General features: G+C 55.6%; 3 protein-coding genes and 1 pseudogene across 3 annotated transcripts in view; 1 reads left to right on the top strand and 3 right to left on the bottom strand.

Annotated features, from left to right (window-relative positions):
- The first annotated feature begins 232 nt into the window (after window positions 1-232).
- LOC104014963 (adhesion G protein-coupled receptor E3-like) lies at window positions 233-9,859 on the top strand. Its single transcript, XM_009467649.2, has 16 exons — window positions 233-307; window positions 1,005-1,055; window positions 1,186-1,344; window positions 1,533-1,609; window positions 2,768-2,860; window positions 3,373-3,517; window positions 3,705-3,818; window positions 3,919-4,118; window positions 5,607-5,777; window positions 5,901-6,095; window positions 7,026-7,261; window positions 7,412-7,478; window positions 7,904-7,995; window positions 8,104-8,272; window positions 8,354-8,449; window positions 8,735-9,859. Exons 1-16 carry the CDS (start codon window positions 274-276, stop codon window positions 8,786-8,788), a joined length of 1,953 nt encoding a protein of 650 aa, XP_009465924.2. The 5' UTR covers window positions 233-273; the 3' UTR covers window positions 8,789-9,859.
- Window positions 1,713-2,627, bottom strand: LOC148052924 (uncharacterized; annotated as a pseudogene).
- Window positions 9,860-12,428: 2,569 nt separating the features above from the next.
- Window positions 12,429-17,234, bottom strand: LOC104014962 (C-type lectin domain family 17, member A). The gene is made up of 10 exons (XM_009467648.2): window positions 17,040-17,234; window positions 16,634-16,684; window positions 15,937-16,056; window positions 15,768-15,818; window positions 15,534-15,659; window positions 15,046-15,108; window positions 14,215-14,304; window positions 13,865-14,034; window positions 13,299-13,408; window positions 12,429-12,991 (listed from the first exon to the last, which is right to left on the bottom strand). Exons 1-10 carry the CDS (start codon window positions 17,113-17,115, stop codon window positions 12,856-12,858), a joined length of 993 nt encoding a protein of 330 aa, XP_009465923.1. The 5' UTR covers window positions 17,116-17,234; the 3' UTR covers window positions 12,429-12,855.
- Window positions 16,634-17,421, bottom strand: part of LOC104014961 (uncharacterized) — a 10,189-nt gene continuing 9,401 nt past the window's right edge. The window contains exon 12 of the transcript XR_015709121.1: window positions 16,634-16,684. The gene's annotated coding sequence lies outside the window, so the exon portion shown is untranslated. The remainder of the gene's footprint in view (window positions 16,685-17,421) is intronic.

The following is a 17,421-nucleotide window of genomic DNA, read 5'->3' as shown; positions in this document are numbered from 1 at the left end:
AAGGGACCGAGTTGTCCAGGTGGGGATGAGGTCATGGCGTCAACATCTCCAAAAGGGACCCCGGCATCCACGTGGGGGAGCCCCATCATTGCTGTTACGTGCCACGAGCAGCCTCAGGCCTCAGCCTGCACTGGGAAGGTGGGGGAGGGAGGAATGGGGGGGGCGGGGGAAGCGGTTTTTGGGGCTGTTTGGTGGTTTTGGGGCCGTCCGGTGCCACTTCCCTTCTGCCACTGGTGCTGTGGGGCCACCACGTCCCCTGTCCTGTCTCCTGTTATGGGGGGTCCTCTCCTCGCCGCCTGCCTCTGGGGTGAGTTGTGCCCCATCTCCCCCCCGGGGGGGATTTGGGGGTGAAACGGAGGGAAATGAAAAAAGGGAAACTGAGGCAAGGATGGAAGTAGGTCGGGGCTGTAAAAGCTGCAATACAAAGCAGCCCAAAATGGCCTGAAATTGCCCCAAAATGGGGCTTCTGGAGCTGAGAGGGGGATGTCAAGCCCTGAAATGGGGGGGTTGAGCCCCTAAGTGATGGGTTTGAGCCTGGGGGGTGGAGGTTGAGCCCCCAAAATGGGGTCTTGAGCCCCTAAAAGAAGGGTTTGAGCTTGGGGGGGGGGGGGCGGTGAGCCCCTAAAAGGGGGTTCTGAGCTCTCATAGGGGTAGGATGAACCCCAAAAGGAGGGATTTCACCCCCCAAAAGGGGGATTTGACCCCTCCAAAGAAGGTTTTGAGCCCTGATGGGGGCATGGAGCCCAAAAAGGGGGTGTTTAGCCCCAAGAAGTGGGGGGGTTGAGCCCTGATGGGGGAAGAGTAAGCCCCAAAAGCGGGGATGGAGCCCCCAAAATTGTTTTTACCCCCAAAAGGAGATTTTGAGCACTGATAATAGGGTTTGACCCCCCAAAAGTGGGGTTTGAGCCCCATGAGGAGGTTGATCCTGGGGGGTGGGGGGTGTCACTCCTCGAGGGGTGTTCTGGGGTGCTGATGTCCCCCTGTGTTGTGTCCCCCCCCCCCAGTGCTGTGTCACCTCCTGAGCCACCTCCCCTGCACTGAGGGCGACGAGACGAGTGAGTGAGGGGGCATTTGGGGGGGTGCGGAGGGGTTGGGGGGCTGTGAAGAGTGGGGGGAACTGGGGGGTGAGGCTCAGACCTGGGTCCTGTCTCCACCCTTTGAGCCCCCCCACCGTGTCCCCCGCAGTGTCCTGTGGTCCCCACTTCTGCTCCGCCAACAGCTGCTGCCTTCGTCATCAGAGTATGGAACCCCGCAAGGGACCCTTGGTCTGTGGGTGCCCCCCCGGCATGGCCCCCATCCCCCAATACTCCACCACCTCCACAAACTTCACCATCACCTGCCAGGGTAAGGGGGCAAACACCCCACTTTTACCATTCCCTCCCCTTTTATCCCCTTTTTAACCCTTTATTCCCCCCTTTTTAACCCTTTACCCCCCCCCCTTTTGCCCTCATTCTGGGGGTGCTGAGCCCAGGCAGGGCAGGATGCCCCTCCCCCCCCCCCCCAAGAGGCCCCAAACTGACCCAAATCTGCAGAGTTTGGCCCCGCAGCGGAGACCTGTAAAATCCCCATCGTGGAGGAGGAGGCCAGCAGGGAGTGCAAGGACTCCAAGGTGGGGGGTTGGGGGGTGGTGGGAGCAAAGGCAGGGGGACAGACGGACAGATGGAGGGACAGATGGATGGAGGGGTGGACAGAGGGAGACGGGGAGGGAGGGAGGGAGGGATGGAAGGACAGATGAGGGAGGGACGGACAGATGGACAGAGGGAGAGATGGAGGGAGGGAGGGACAGACGGAGGAAGAGATGGAGGGAGGGATGGACAGATGGACAGGTGGAGGGAGGGATGGAGGGACAGATGGATCATCGAAGGGGTGAAGGGAGGGATGGAAGGACGGGAGGAGGGATGGACAGATGGACAGAGGGAGGGATGGAGGGACAGAGGGAGGGAGGGACAGACAGATGGATGGGTGGAGGGAGGGACAGAGGGAGGGATGGAGGGACAGATGCACTATTGAAGGGGTGAAGGGAGGGATGGACAGATGGACAGAGGGGAGGGAGGGACAGACAGATGGACAGAGGGAGGAAGGGACAGACAGACAGATGGATGGGTGGAGGGAGGGACAGATGGATCATCGAAGGGGTGAAGGGAGGGATAGAAGGACAGAGGGAGGGATGGAGGGACAGACAGATGGACAGAGGGAGGGATAGAGGGGCAGAGGGGAGGATGGAGGGACAGAGGGAGGGAGGGACAGACAGATGGACGGATGGAAGGAGGGATGGAGGGACAGATGGATCATCGAAGGGATGGAGGGACAGACAGATGGACAGAGGGAGGGATGGAGGGACAGATGGATTATCAAAGGGGTGAAAGGAGGGATGGAAGGACAGAGGGGAGGGATGGAGGGACAGACAGATGGACAGAGGAAGAGATGGAGGGACAGACAGATGGACAGAGGGAGGGAGGGACAGACAGATGGACAGAGGGAGGGAGGAATGGAGAGATGGCTGGAGCAAGGGATGGAGGGAGGGACAGACAAATGGACAGACAAGGGGAGGGGTGGAGGGACAGACGGACGGTCAGAGGGAGGGACGGATGGATGGTGGGACAGAGGGAGAGACGGATGGACAGAGGGATGGACAGAGGAAGGGAGGGGCAGAGAGGTGGCTGGAGGGACAGAGGGAGGGATGGAGGATGGTGGGCTGGAGGCAGGGAGGGAAGGACAGACGGACACCCGCGGGGTGCGGGGTGATGCCGACACCCCTGCACCCCAGACCCCGCCAGAGGCCACCGCCTGCACCTGGCTGCAGGCCACCCAGCAGCTGCTGAGGACCGCCTGCCACCGGCCCACGAAGGACCGCCTGCAGGTGACGCGGGGGTGGGCACACGCGTGTCCGTGTGTCCATGTGTCCCGTGGGCATCCCCTGCACATGTGTGCAGCCTGTGTCATCCCCTATACCTGTGTGCCTTCCCATGTAAAACCCCATGTCCATCCCTACACGTGTGTGCAACCCCGCGTCCAGCCCTTACACACGTGCATCCCGTGTGCATCCCCTACACACGTGCACGGCGTGTGTCCCTCCTGTACACGTGTCCTCTACACGTGTGCATTTCTGCGTCCAGCCCCTACATGTGTCCATGCCCCACGTGCATCCCCTACGTGTGTCCATCCCCTGTGCATCCCCTACACACGTGCACCCCCTACATGCGTGTCCATCCTCCCGTGCGTGCCCTACACGCGTCCATCCCAGTGTCTATCCCCTACACGTGTGCGTGTCCCATGTCTGTCCCCTCCACATGTCTATACGCGGTGTGCGCCCCTACACGTGTCCATCCCTGCATCCCCATGTGCCCCGACACACGCGTATGCCCTCCCCAGAAAGTGCTGGAGAAGCTGAAGACGAACATATCCAACACCACCAAAGACACCAAGATGCTGCTGCAGAGCACCGAAATCCTCGTGCTGCAGGCGGCCCTCAAAGACCCTGGCTTCAGCTCCCAAAAGTTCAACACCTCTATCATGGGTACACCAGCACCCATGGGTGCCCCCAAGGCCCCCCTGAACCCTTGCAACACCCCCAAAAGCCTTGCAACACCCCAAGAACCAGCTTGGTGGCATCACTGCATCCCTTCCCCGGGCTCTGCAAGAGCACAGTGGCACCCAGGGCAGGTAAAAGACCCTCAAAAGGCCTTTTTTTCACCCCAAATCAGACGCCACGGTGGCGGTGGTGAATGACACCTGCTCCCAGACCACGCTGGAGCTGGCGGTGGGTGACAACCGCCTAGCCATCAGCTGTGACGAGGTGGTGAGCAATGACACGACAGGTACGGCCGCCACGCTGCTGCGAAAACCAAAAAAACTCCCCCAAAAAAACCCCAAATTTGGTATTTTTGGGGTGATTTTTGACCCAAGTTCTCTGGGCAGGCAAGAGCGCAGTGGCCCTCATCGTCTACAAGGAGATGGAGGATTTGCTGTATCCATGGAACTGCTCCGGGAACTGCACCACGGAATTGCAGCAGGGAAAGCTCAACTCCCACGTGGTCAGCGGCACCATGGTGAAAGCCGGCTTCGCCTTCAATGTCACCTTCAACATCACCGTCAACCTCACCCTGCAGCACCGCACGGTGGGTGCTGGGGGGCTGTAGTGGGTGCAGGGGGTGGGGATTTGCACGAGGAAGGGCACCAGGGTTTGTCGCATCAAGGGCGTGGGAGCAAATTACGGTGGGGTTGGCAACGGGCATCACCACGGTGCAAATTTGGAGCGCGGTGATGGTGAATTTTGGGGTGAATCCCTATCCCGGGGCAAATTTGGGGTTGGTGCGTTCCTGTTGCGGTGCAAATTTGGATTCTGTGCAGATTTGGGGTCAGTGCATCCCCGTTCTGGTGCACATTTGGCTCCTGTGCAAATTTGGGGTTGGTGCATCCCCATTCTGGTGCAAATTTGGTCCCTATGCAAATTTGGGGTTGGTGCATCCCTGTTCCAGTGCAAATTTGGATTTGGTGCATCCCTGTCTTGGTACAAACCTGGATCCAGTGTAAATCCAGACTTTGTGCATCCCCATCCCGGTGCAAATTTGGATTTGGTGCATCCCCATCCCGGTGCCAATTCGGATTTGGAGCATCCCCGCCCTGATACAAATCCGGATTTGGCGCATCCCCACCCTGATGCAAATTTGGATTTGGTGCATCCCCATCCCGGTGCCAATTCGGATTTGGCGCATCCCCACCCTGATGCAAATTTGGATTTGGTGCACCTCCACCCTGGTGCTAATTTGAATTTGGTGTATCCCTGTCCTGGTGCAAGATCCAGCTCATCCCCATGCTGGTGCAAATTTGGATCCAGTGCAAACTGGGATTCAGTGCATTCCCATCCCAGTGCAAATTTGGATCTGACGCATCCCTGACCTGGTGTAAATTCAGATTCCATGCAAATTTGGGGTAGGTGCATCCCTGTCTCGGTGCAAATTTGGTTTTAGTGCATCTCTATCCCAGTGGGAATCCATATGCTGTGCAAATTCACGGTTGGTGCATCTCCAACCTGGTGCAAATCCAGATCCCGTGCAAATTTGGCACTGCTGCATCCCCATCTCGGTGCAAATTTGCAATCAGTGCCTCCCAATCCTGGTGCAAATTTGGATCCTGTGCAAATCTGGGGCTGGTGCATCTGCATTCTGGTGCAAATTTGGGTTTGGTGCATCTCCATCCTGGTGGAAATTTAGTTCCCATGCAAATTCAGGGTCGGCACATCCCCATCACAGTGCAAATTTGGATCTGATGAATCCCTCACCTGGTGTAAATTTGGATCCTATGTAAATTTGGGGCTGGTGCATCCCTGTCTCGGTGCAAATTTGGTTTTGATGCATCTCCATCCTGGTGCAAATCTGGATCCTCTGCAAATTTGGGGTCGGTGCATCCCCATCACGCTGCAAATCTGGATTCAGTGCACCCCACTCCTGGGGCAAATTTGGATCGGGTGCAAATTCGGGGTCGGTGCATCCCCGTCACGCTGCAATTCAAGCTCAGCACATCCCCGTCCCGTTCCGCACCCAAACCGCCGGCGGGAAGGGGCGGCGCGGCCGCGGGACATGTCTCGAGCGGGCTGCGCTCAGCAGGCGCTACGGGCGGGCGAGGAGCCGCGCTGCGTGACCTGGCCGACGAAGGGTACCAAAGACCACCAGATGCTCTTGGGCTGCACCCGCGTCGGGGGTGACGCCTTCTACTCCATCTGCACCTGCACCCACTTCTCTGCCTTCGCCATCCTCACGGCCACCTACCCCATCAAGGTAAGACCCCGTTTGCACCCTTAAAATACCCATTTTGGGGGTGTTTTCTTCCTTCCCAAACGGCTGCATGCGGCCACGCGCTGGCTGGGACTCGCGTGATGTCGTGTGTGACATCACCCGCAGGAGAACTTCGCGCTGACGGTGGTGACCTATGTGGGGATGTCGGTGTCGCTGGTCTGCCTCTTCCTCGCCATCGTCACCTTCCTCCTGTGCCGCTCGCTCTGGACTGTCAGCGTCGCTCTCCACCTGCAGCTCAGCATCTGCCTCTTCGCTGCCAACCTCCTCTTCCTTGTGGCCGTGACCCGCACTGCCAACAAGGTATGGGCTCCTCGGGGTCTCCCTGAGCATCTCGGGACCTTCAGGGGCTCCTCAGGGGTCTCCTTGAGCCTTCTTGGGGTCTCCACAGCCTCCTCAGGGCCTCCTTCAGCATCTTGGAGCCATCAGGGGCTCCTCGGCATGTCTTTTTGCTCCTCTGGGTCTCCAAAAGGTCTTTGGGGCCTCCTCAAGCTCTCCAGGAGCTCCTTGAGGTCCTTGGGGAGCTTGTAGGGAAAAGGACCCAGGGTCATGGCTCTTGGCTGTAGCCTCTACCCTAATAGCTCCAGCAGACCTTCTGCTGGGGGTCCCATCTCGTGCTGGGTGGGCGCAAGCACCTGGATTATGGGATAACTGAGGTTGGAAGGTTTGGTCCAACCCCAACTCAAAGTAGGTCCAATTAGTTGAGGTTCTTCAAGGTGGTTGGTTCTCTTCTTGCTCTGGATGGGTGTCAGCACCTGAATTACAGGATAAATGAGGTTGAACGGGACGTTTGGAGGTCTCCAGACCAATCTCCACTTGAAGTGGATCCAACTAGTTGAGGTTCCTCAGAGTTGTTGGGTCCCATCGCTCTCCAGGTGAGTGAAAGCATCTGCATTACAGGATAACCAAGGTTGACCAGGATGTTTGGAGGTCTCCAGACCAACCCCAACTCAAAGCAGGTCCACTCAATTGGGGTTCCTCAAGGCTCTTGGGTCCCTTCTTCCTCTGGGTGGTGGGTGGAGCCAACTGAATTATGGGATAGCTCAGCTTGGAAGAGACATTTGGATGTCTCCAGTCTGCCCCCAGCTCAAAGCATCTTCACCTCCTTGAGGTTCCCTGAGGCCATGTTGGGGTGCGTGGAACATCTCCAAGTGCCGGAGATGCCACCACTTCCCTGGGCCATACTGCGGTGATGCTGCGAAGCCCAGCATGGCCTCGGTGTCCCCCATCCAGCTGCTGTGCGCCATCATGGCGGGCTTCCTCCACTACCTCTTCCTCGCCTGCTTCACCTGGATGTTCCTGGAGGGTTTGCATCTCTTCCTCACCGTCAGGAACCTGCGCGTCCTCAACTACACGAGCTCCAGTCGCTTCAGGAAAAGATACATCTACCCCGTGGGCTACGGCACGCCGGCCATCGTGGTGGCCATCTCCGCCGCCATCCACCCTGGCGGCTACGGCACTGAGCGCTAGTGAGTCCCACCAGCACCCAGGTTGGGGTCAACCAAGCGGGGTGGGATCATCAAGGGAGAACATCACGCGTTTTGCCTAAATCACCCCCCAAAAAAAAGATGCCACGGCATCCAGACGCGGGTGTCCTCACACTTTTTCTCCCTTTTTAGCTGCTGGCTGAGCTTGGAGAAAGGCTTCATCTGGAGTTTCCTTGGTCCCATCTGTGCCATCATCCTGGTGCGTGTCTTGCCGCTGAAAGGAGGCGGAGAGGGAAAAATTGGGAGAAAAAAGAGCAAATTTAGACTTACCTTTAAGAGCAAACGCTCCACGGGCTGGGTGCACTCAGCAGAGGTCACACCACGGTGCATTAACGATGGTTTTTTTCCACCATTGGCCCCTTTTCCACCTCAAATTTATGATCATGGCCGCGGCTCTTCCCCCATAGACCCCAAATGGAGACATTTTAGAGATTTGCATAAAAAGAGCAAATTCACACGTATATTTAAGGACGGTATTAAGCAAAGATCCCATAATCTGGGTGTGCTCGGTGAAGGTCACGCCACAGTGCACAGTTTTGCACCGTTGACCCTTTTCCACCCCAAATTTACACTCCGTGGATGCTCCGTCTTGCAAAACGATGGTTTTTTTTGCTTTCTGCCCAGGTTAATTTGCTGTTTTTTCTTACCACCCTCTGGACGCTGCGGGAGAGACTCTCCTCCCTCAACGCTGATGTCACGGCCCTAAAAGACACCCGGTGGGTTTTTGCGTCAACGGGAAGCGTGTTGGGGTTTCTTGGGGGAGGAGGAAGAGCATCGGGGATGAGTTTTGGGTGAAAAAAAGAGCAAAACGAGTGTTCCGTCAGGCTGATGACGTTCAAGGCGCTGGCGCACATCTGTATCCTGGGTTGCACGTGGGGTCTGGGCTTGCTGCAGGCGCAGGGGGACAATCCAGTGGTGGCCTTCATCTTCACCATCGTCAACAGCATGCAGGGAGCCTTCATCTTCCTTGTGCATTGCGTCCTCAACCGGCAGGTACCACGGAGGGCACCCAGGCATGGGATGTGTGGGAGGGGACGGGGACACTCAGGACACGACTGTGGGTCCCGTCCACAGGTGATGGAGCAGTACCGGCGTTGGTTTAGGGCACTGAGGCGACAAGCGCACCCCCAAGAGACGCCCACCACCGAGATACATGTCACCTATGTCACGGTAAGGGCACCCTGGTCGCTGTGGGAGCCTGGATGCTCTGTGGGGTGCTGGGTGGGCACCCGGGTCTCTGTGGGGTGCTGGGTGGGCACCTGAAACACCTGAGTCCTCTGGTTGCCACCAAAAGGAGGTGGGGGGCAAGGGTGGCAGGGGGGAGGCTCCCTGTGGACCCCTGGGTGCCCCTAGGGTGCTTGGGGGTCTGGCAAGCAACCACCAGAATCCCTGGCCCACTTTTTGCCCCATTTTGCCCTCGTTTCACCCCGGCGTGGCCCCTTTTTGCCCCCCCAGGAAGGGGAGAGGACGCAGAACCACAGCACCGAGGGCTGCTTGTGGGAGAAGTGACGGCGGATGCCCCAGGACCGATCCGTTTCCAGCACATCCGACCCATTTCCAGCAGTTTTCCAGCGCATCCGACCCATTTCCAGCATATTTCCTGCAGATCCAACCCATTTTCCCAGTTTTCCTACCAATTTGACCCATTTCTAGTTTTTTTTTCCCTGTAGAACAACCTGGTTTTAGCATTTTCCCCACAAGTCCGACTTGTTTCCAGCATTTCCCTACGGAAAAAAAAAAAAACATTTTACAGCATTCTTCCCGCACATCTGACCCGTTTTCCAGAATTTTTCCCAAGAAATGACCAATTTCCAGCATTTTCCCCTAGAATCAATCCGTATCCAACTGCTTCCCCCCCAGGACAAAACAATTCCCTGCATTTTCCTGTGAAACGACCATTTTCCAGTATTTTTCCTGCAGATCCAACCCATTTCCAGCATTTTCCCCAAAAAACAACCAATTTCCAGAATTTTTCCTGCAGATTTGACCCATTTCCAGCAATCTTCCATGGAATAACCCATTTCCAGCATTATTCCTCTGGTTTTGACCTGTTGCCAGCATTTTTCCTGCAGACTTGACCCATTTCCACCATTTTCTCTGCGAAAAGTCCCGTTTCCATCATTTTTTCTGCGGAACGTCCCATTTCCAGCATTTTTCCTGCAGATTTGACCCGTTTCCAGCATTTTTCCTGCAGATTTGACCCATTGCCACCATTTTTGCCAAGGATCCGACTAATTTTCAGCATTTTTCCCCCAACACTTGACCTATTTCCAGCATTTTTCCTGCAGACTTAACCCATTTCCACCATTTTCTCTGCAAAACGTCCCGTTTCCATCATTTTTTCCGCGGAACGTCCCATTTCCAGCATTTTTCCTGCAAATTTGACCCGTTTGCAGCATTTTTCCCGCAGATTTGACCCATTTCCAGCATTTTTCCACAGAACGACGCATTTCCAGCATTTTTCCAGCAATTTTACCCCTTTTTCCCCCGCTGCTTCCCTCCGCCATCGCCCCATTTCTGCCATTTTCCTGAGGAACGCCCCATTTCCAGTGTGTTTTCCTCCAGGATCTTGCTCCTCCGTTTCCGGGCCTCTCCCGGCCGCCTTCCTCCCGTGGCTCCGGCGGGGATTTTTTGGGGCTGAAAAAAGCTGATTAAAGGCCTGTGGCTCGTCCCTGAGGTGTGGGGCTGGATGCGGCCAGGGCTGGGGGGACGCCTGGGTCCTTTTGGGGGTCCGGGGAGGGGCCCGGCCCCATGGGGGGTCTGGGAAGGGGGGCCTGGAGGCCTGGGCCCACTCCCAGGGTGGGCGTGGCTCAGTCAGGAGAAGGCGGGGCCTTCAGCCAATCAAGCCCTGCCTCCCTTCCCCCAGAAGCCAATCAGCTCCCTTCCAGTTCTTGATTGACAGGAGTTGGCAGCCAATGGTGCACCCCAAGTGCCAGAGAGGTGCCTGATTGGTGGGAGGTGGGAGCAAGGGGGGCCTATCGTGGGGTGGGGTGGGCTGAGTGGTGGTGGTGCCAGCCAATGGGCAGTGGTGACCCAGGGAGGCGGTGCTAAGGGAAAACCCGCCCCCCCAGAGCACAGAGAAGGCAGTGGTTGGCTGTGAGCTGAGATGGGCAGCGTGGCTCAGCCTATGGGGCGTCAAGGGAAGCTGAGGTGGGTCCTGAGGAGAGGTGAGGGGGATGGAGGCGCTGGGGGCATCACCCTGCCCCCAGTGCTCCCAGTACCCCCCCAGTGCTGGGACTGGGCTGTCTCTCTGCCCCAGTGGCCTCCCAGTACCCCCCCAGTGCCCTCCCAGTATCCCCCAGTGCTGGGACTGGGCTGTCTCCCTGCCCCAGTACCCTCCCAGTACCCCCCCAGTGCTGGGACTGGGCTGTCTCCCTGCCCCAGTGCCCTCCCAGTATCCCCCCAGTACTGGGACTGGGCTGTCTCCCTGCCCCAGTGCTCCCAGTACCCCCCCAGTGCTAGGACTGGGCTGTCTCCCTGCCCCAGTGCCCTCCCAGTACCCCCCCAGTGCCGGGACTGGGCTGTCTCCCTGCCCCAGTGCCCTCCCAGTACCCCCCCAGTGCTGGGACTGGGCTGTCTCCCTGCCCCAGTGCTCCCAGTACCCCCCCAGTGCTAGGACTGGGCTGTCTCCCTGCCCCAGTGCCCTCCCAGTACCCCCCCAGTGCTGGGACTGGGCTGTTTCCCTGCCCCAGTGCCCTCCCAGTATCCCCCCAGTACTGGGACTGGGGTGGCTCCCTGCCCCAGTGCTCCCAGTACCCCCCCAGTGCTAGGACTGGGCTGTCTCCCTGCCCCAGTGCCCTCCCAGTACCCCCCAGTGCTGGGACTGGGCTGTCTCCCTGCCCCAGTGCCCTCCCAGTATCCCCCCAGTACTGGGACTGGGCTGTCTCCCTGCCCCAGTGCTCCCAGTACCCCCCCAGTGCTAGGACTGGGCTGTCTCCCTGCCCCAGTGCTCCCAGTACCCCCCCAGTGCTAGGACTGGGCTGTCTCCCTGCCCCAGTGCTCCCAGTACCCCCCCAGTGCTAGGACTGGGCTGTCTCCCTACCCCAATGCCCTCCCAGTATCCCCCCAGTACTGGGACTGGGCTGTCTCCCTGCCCCAGTGCTCCCAGTACCCCCCCAGTGCTAGGACTGGGCTGTCTCCCTGCCCCAGTGCCCTCCCAGTACCCCCCCAGTGCTGGGACTGGGCTGTCTCCCTGCCCCAGTGCCCTCCCAGTATCCCCCCAGTGCTGGGACTGGGCTGTCTCCCTGCCCCAGTGCTCCCAGTACCCCCCCAGTGCTAGGACTGGGCTGTCTCCCTGCCCCAATGCCCTCCCAGTACCCCCCCAGTGCTGGGACTGGGCTGTCTCCCTGCCCTAGTGCTCCCAGTGTTTGCCCAGTAGCCTCCCAGTGCCCTCCCAGTACCCCCCCCAGCCTAGTTCCCCAGTGCTCCCACCGCCCTCCCAGTACCCCTTCGCCCCAGTGCTCCCAGTAACCCCCAGTCTCCATCACCAGAGCCTCCAGAGCCACTGCTCCCCACATAAGCAGGGCCCGCCCCCCCCCCCAGCCCATTTCCCTGCCAGAAACAGGCATTTTGGTTAAATCCACAATTTTTCACAGGCCAGAAGCGTCGCTTTGCGCCGGCTCCGCCACCGGTCGATTTTTATCCTTCTTTTTTTGTTGAAAACCAGCCAAAAACGGCTTAAAACCAGTTTCACTTTCTGCCAGGGGGCCTTTTTTTATTGATTTTACAGCAAATTTCTCAAAGCTGGGTCAAATTTCCTAATTTTCAGCGGGGGGAGGGAGCTTAATTTTCAACCCGGAGAGGGAATTTCATTACCCGTAACAAATCGTTGATCGATAACGTATAAATTCCCCCCGAAACATCGATTTATTTTTTTTTTTTTGTAGTTTATAACCTTTTTAAAAAAAAAAAAAAACAAACGTTAACGTCACACCGCGGTTTTAACGGGATTCCAGAAATTTTCAGCCACTGGGATGAGGCTGACGGAGCCGTTTTATTTATTTGGGGTGAAAAAAGACCGAACGGCGCACGCTGCGTTTCTTAAAAATGAAAAAAAAAATAAGTTTTATGGGGTGAATTGAGACGTAGAAAGGAGCAGAATTGGGGGTTTTTTTGGTTGTGGGGGCTGGCGCCTGCGGAAGGGAAGGATAAATATGGAAAAAAAAGTATAATCCTGGGAATAAACCCCAGGATTTTACCGAAATCTTCTTTTTTTGAGTTAAGCGGAAACGGCGACGTGGCAGCGGAGCTGGGGAGAACGGAGAAATTCGGCGACGCTGAGAAACGGGACCGTTTTTGCGCCGGTGAGTGGGTTTTTAACCATTTTACAGTAGTTATTTTCACTAAAAAAAATCCCTTTTTTTTCCAAGTTTACGGTTGGGGGATTTTAGTGATTTTTTTTTTAGGGATTTGCACGTCATTAATAGGTAAAAAATGGGAGCGTGGAGCCTCCGGATCCCCCTGGAGCTGCGTGAGTTCATCCCGAGCGGGAAGTTTGAAATGTCCTTTTTTTTTGTTTTGTTTTTTTTATGGATACACTGAAAATTGTCCCGAAACAGGAAAAAATAATGCTGAAGTCAGCAATTCCAGGATTTTTCGCAAATCCAGTGGTTGGAGCGGGAGCATCTCTCGTCGTTCCAGATGCCGTCGGGCCCGATGATGCCGCAGTCCTTCTGGTCCTTGTCTTTGTTCTCCTTCCACGTGTTCCAGTAGCTGGAAAAAGGAGGAGAAAAAGGAAAAAAAAAAAAGGAAAAGTGAAAATAATAAAGAAATAAAAACAAATCCAAGGAGCGGAGCGTTCTCAGGAAGAGGTAAAATTTATATTTTTGAGGGAAGAAAACCACTAAAAAGCTCCATTTTTTTTTTTTTTTACCGCCAGCAAGAAAACGCTCGAAAGCAGCATTTTTTTTACTTACGTAAAACTACCAAAAACCAAAGTTTCGGTGAGTCAGCTTCCCCTTTTTCCCTTTATTTTCTGATTATTTTCCAGTTTGGGGGAATTCCCGGTGGGAATTTTTACCTAATACTTGTCTGTTCGCCGTTAGTCCAGACCCAGGTGCCTTCCTCCAGTTGATCCGTCACTCCCAGCCAGTACGTGCTGCTGCTGTTAATATTATCCTTCAGGAATTCCTAAAAAAGCAGAATTGGTTAAAACAACCCCAAAACAAAAATTCCGGCGGACTACGGAGCACCTCAAGGCTTTTGGTAATTAAGGTGAGGTCATCGCCACGCTATCTAAGCAGCGGGTTTTGGTAAATAATGAATATTTTGGGTGGGTTAAAAGCAAAACGCGTACGCAGCGCTCCGGAAAGGAGATGTTTTTGGTTTTTTTTGCTCCATTTTTTAGCATTTTTTTCCTAAAAACAGACGTCGTAGTCGGCTGAACTCGGCTTGGCCATCGGCGCCGCTCTCCCCCTGCAGATAACTCCGAGCCCGATGGCCGATCTTGGCTAATTTGAGGCCAAAAAAAGAGGTTTTAGAGTTGCCGTGTTTGCCAGAGCGGGAATTCTCTGAGAAAAATGGGTGTTTTGGGCACGGCGTAAGCTGAGAAATTGGTTGTTTTTCACTCGCGAGCGTCCGACTGACCTGCTCCAGGTCCGAGTTGATGATGACCAGGTGAGCGCCTTGGTCGGTGCAGATCTCCTTCGCGTCCCACCAGCTCATCCTCTCCGTCGAGAAGGAGTAGCAGCTTTTCTCGAAGATCTTCCAACCGGCCGAGCACTTCTTGTTGTCCAGGACGGATCTGCAGATCAGCGCTGGAAGGACAAGAAACCCCCAAAACCCAGGCAAAAATCAGTTTTTTTCTCTGGGTGACATCTCAAAATCAGCATAAATCACCCAAATTTTCCATCCCGAAGACCACCGCGGTCTTTCCGGGCCAGGTTTCTCCCCTGGCGCACGACGCGAGATCGTCAAGATGGAGATCGTGGCTTTACCTGTGATGTCCTGCAATTCCTCGTAGTATTTGTGCATCCCGCTCCGCATCCGTATCTGTTCCCGTTGCGTCTCCAACAGCCCCTGCCGCACTGGGAAGCGCAACGGGGTGAGCGACCGCCGCCAGCCCCGTCCCCACCCCACTTTTTCCTGCTTTTCCCCCTTCGGTTTACCCAAATCTTGAGCTATTTCCCCCAGGATTTATTACTTTTCCGCACGTAGAAATCTCAATCAGGGTCGCAAAAGCTCTTGCGTCACCGGCTGCCAGCTTTGCCGCGTGTTTTTTTTTTTTCTCTTTGGGTGACGTTTTGCTGCAATATCACCCATAATATAATTGAATTAATCACTTATTTGGCAGCGGTTAAGGATTTGGCCCGTTAAATTTGACTTTTGCAGAATTTTCTGTAGGATTTACGTCCTGCCCGTAACTTTTAACAGCGATAATGAGGTGGATTTTTTCCCCCCAGTAAGATCCTAATCAGGATAAATCCCGTGATATCCCAAGGGCTGATTTGCTCCTATTTACACCCTTTTGGGGTTAATTCCTTCGGGATTGGGGCATGAGCTCATTCGGTGTCCGATCTACACCATTCCCCCGGTGTAATTCCCAGTGGAAATCAAAAACAAGTCAGTCGAAGCCGGCGTTGCTTCACAAAGAGACGGAGCAGAACCAGGAGCCGCTCGACAAGACAATTCCATTTTTCCTTCCCTTACACCAAAAAGCAAAACCGGTGCCAGAAAAAAGAGCCAAACGCTAAAAAAAAAAAAATAAAAATCCGTGTCTCCCAACCATCGTTAAACTTCACGGCGGGGATGTGAGACCGAGGACGTACCGTTGGCTTGATTCTCCGAGTAGTTTGTCCTCAAGAGCTTTAACTCCGCCATAATTTCCATCTCTGAAATGAAAACGAAAGAAAAAACCTGACCGGATCATACCGAGGAAACGCGAGTGGTGTCTAAATGGGCCCAATTTATGGTTTTTTTGGGCTGAGTGGGGAATTCCACAATGGATTTACTCTGGTTTTATACCCTGTAGTAAATGGGGAGCGCCGCCGGTGCAGGCAGAAGGAGGCAGCACCCAGATGTAGCGCACCGGGAGCAATTTGGTGAGAAACCCCTAAAATTCACATACCGAGGTGGAATTGAAACCAAATCACGACAACCGACGGGCTTTAGCTGCGGTTTCCACGTGGATGGACGCTTAAAACATCGCGGGCATGAGCCGCGCATTATTTTTAACAGTGAAAATGGGTTTTTTTGGGGTGTTTTAACCAAACCAGCTGTTTCCCGGCCCGGCGGGGACCCTTCTGGGGACACTTACGCTTCACCATGGCCAGCGTGAAGAACAGCACCCACGCGACGAAGCTCAGCGCTACCAGGACGTAGAGGACGATCACCGACGTCATCCTGCGGCTCTGTCCCCTGTCACCGCTGGGATCCGGGTTACCTGCGGAGAGCAGCGCGGAAGAAATCGGGGAGAAATCCCAGCTTCCCGGGTCTGGATCCGGCCGAGGCCTCCGCTACGGGATAGCGGCATCGGTTGAGAGCGACTCACCCTTTTGGGAAGAATGTGGAGATGCTGGTTTCCCCGCCAGGATGTAAACCCCTGTTGGGAGGAAGGAAAGAGTCACTGGGGGATGTTTTTGGGGCATTTTAGGGCCAAATCCTGCCCCGCGGAGGTTCTTGACCGCGCAAGCAATGCGGGGAGAGGAAACGGGCGCTACCTGTGCCTCCTTTGCTCTTCTGGCTCTGCAGATCTTCATCGGCCGGCAGCGGCTTGTGGCCACGATCCGATTCCGACAGGGACACGTCGTCGTAATCGTCCTCGAAGCTGTCCGGGGACGCTACGTGAGAGGTAAAATGGGTGAAAATCGGGTTTTTAGGCCAACCGGGAATCCTACCCATTAACGATCAGCTGGATTCTTTGGAAAGTGTAAAAAAAAATGCAATTCCCCTTTCTCCTTTGGTAAATCCGCAGCACCTCGGCGAGGTTTTTCCACCCTTTTCTCAATATATATTGATTTTATCGATTTTATATTTAACGTTGCGCCGCTCTTTCAGAGCCGACTTCTCCCCTCGGCTGCGAATCCAAGCAATTCTGCTGAAGTTTGAAGCTCTCCGCGGCGGGAGGGGATGAATTTGAGCCTGTGAAGGTGCAAACGCCAGCTCCGAGAGTGAGGACGGAGCGATAAATTCCTCCTCGATCCCCCCAGCGTGGACTTTCAGGATATTTTTGGGGCGATTTGATCTCATTGGACAGAACGAACCAAATTCGGAGAGCAACGCCACATATAGCAAAACACGTTTGATTAACCAAGCTGAAAATAAAGCCCAGTTCGGCCTTGGGGAGGCACCTCAGAGAGTTCTGCTTTCCATCTGCGCTACAAAAAAGCCTGAAAAGGTGAAAAAATGATGACTTACCCGGTCTGAAGTCACCCATGGGTGTCATTTTCCCAGCGACGGAGTAAATTCCTGCCAAAAAAGGAAAAAAAAAAAAAAAGGAAAGAGCGTTGAGGATAACCTCAAAACCACCGCTAGCGCTTCTTCTAACCCCATCGCTGCCGGTGAAGAAGTTGCCGCTGCTTTTTTTTAAGGCCCAGCGTGGAGCTGACACATGAAATTGGGGCCAAACCTGGAGATTTAGGGGCTCTTGAGCGCAGAGCGAGACCCGCACGACTCTGAGAACCCCGAAGGCGTTTCGCCCCGCTCCGTATGACGGCGGTGCCCCGCCGGCATATTCGGACACCGCCGCGCTTCACCGAAACACCCGCCGGCCCCGAAAATGCGCGCCAAGGACACGGAGAAAAGGGGGGTTCCCTAATTTTACCTGCTTGTCTCACCAAACGCTTGGTGGGCGCCGGCGGGGGACCCAACCAGTTGCCATAGGTCTCTTGCCGGGCCATGCTTTGCCGGGGAAAGTAGCCGCGCAGGCGCCCGGCGGCGAGTTATACCCCTTGGCACGCTCCCTGGCACACCCCTCGCCGCCTCCGGCACCCCATTTTGTCCGGCGGTTCGGCGCTGAGGTTTCAGTTCCTTCTCCGCACCGGAGCGGCGATGACGCGCAAATGGGCGGCGAAACGAGGGCGAGACTCTGCTCTTCCCTCCGCAAAAATTACGCCTTTTGCGGTGGCCCGTGGGATTCGGTGAATTTGGGGGTGACAGGGTTGGGTTTGGGGGAGAAACGGTGACGCGGCGGGAGCTCTGCCACC

This window comes from Nipponia nippon, unplaced genomic scaffold, assembly GCF_047370975.1.
Source record: "Nipponia nippon isolate SJK-2023a ecotype South Korea unplaced genomic scaffold, ASM4737097v1 scaffold_42, whole genome shotgun sequence".
NCBI lineage: Eukaryota > Metazoa > Chordata > Aves > Pelecaniformes > Threskiornithidae > Nipponia > Nipponia nippon.
Note: the sequence above shows the minus strand (reverse complement) of the source record. Positions and strands in the feature narration are given on the sequence as shown.

Bases quoted from the DNA above. Each gene is read 5' to 3' on its own strand.
- LOC104014963 (XM_009467649.2), top strand. From the start codon at position 274: ATGGGGGGTCCTCTCCTCGCCGCCTGCCTCTGGG. The intron at 2,861-3,372 runs GTGACGCGGGGG...TGCCCTCCCCAG, and splicing joins CCACGAAGGACCGCCTGCAG to AAAGTGCTGGAGAAGCTGAA. The intron at 3,518-3,704 runs GTACACCAGCAC...ACCCCAAATCAG, and splicing joins GTTCAACACCTCTATCATGG to ACGCCACGGTGGCGGTGGTG.
- LOC104014962 (XM_009467648.2), bottom strand. From the start codon at position 17,115: ATGGCCCGGCAAGAGACCTATGGCAACTGGTTGGGTCCCCCGCCGGCG. The intron at 15,819-15,936 runs GTAGCGCCCGTT...TCCTCCCAACAG, and splicing joins GAAGAGCAAAGGAGGCACAG to GGGTTTACATCCTGGCGGGG. The intron at 12,992-13,298 runs GTAAAAATTCCC...TCCTTTTTCCAG, and splicing joins GGCGAACAGACAAGTATTAG to CTACTGGAACACGTGGAAGG.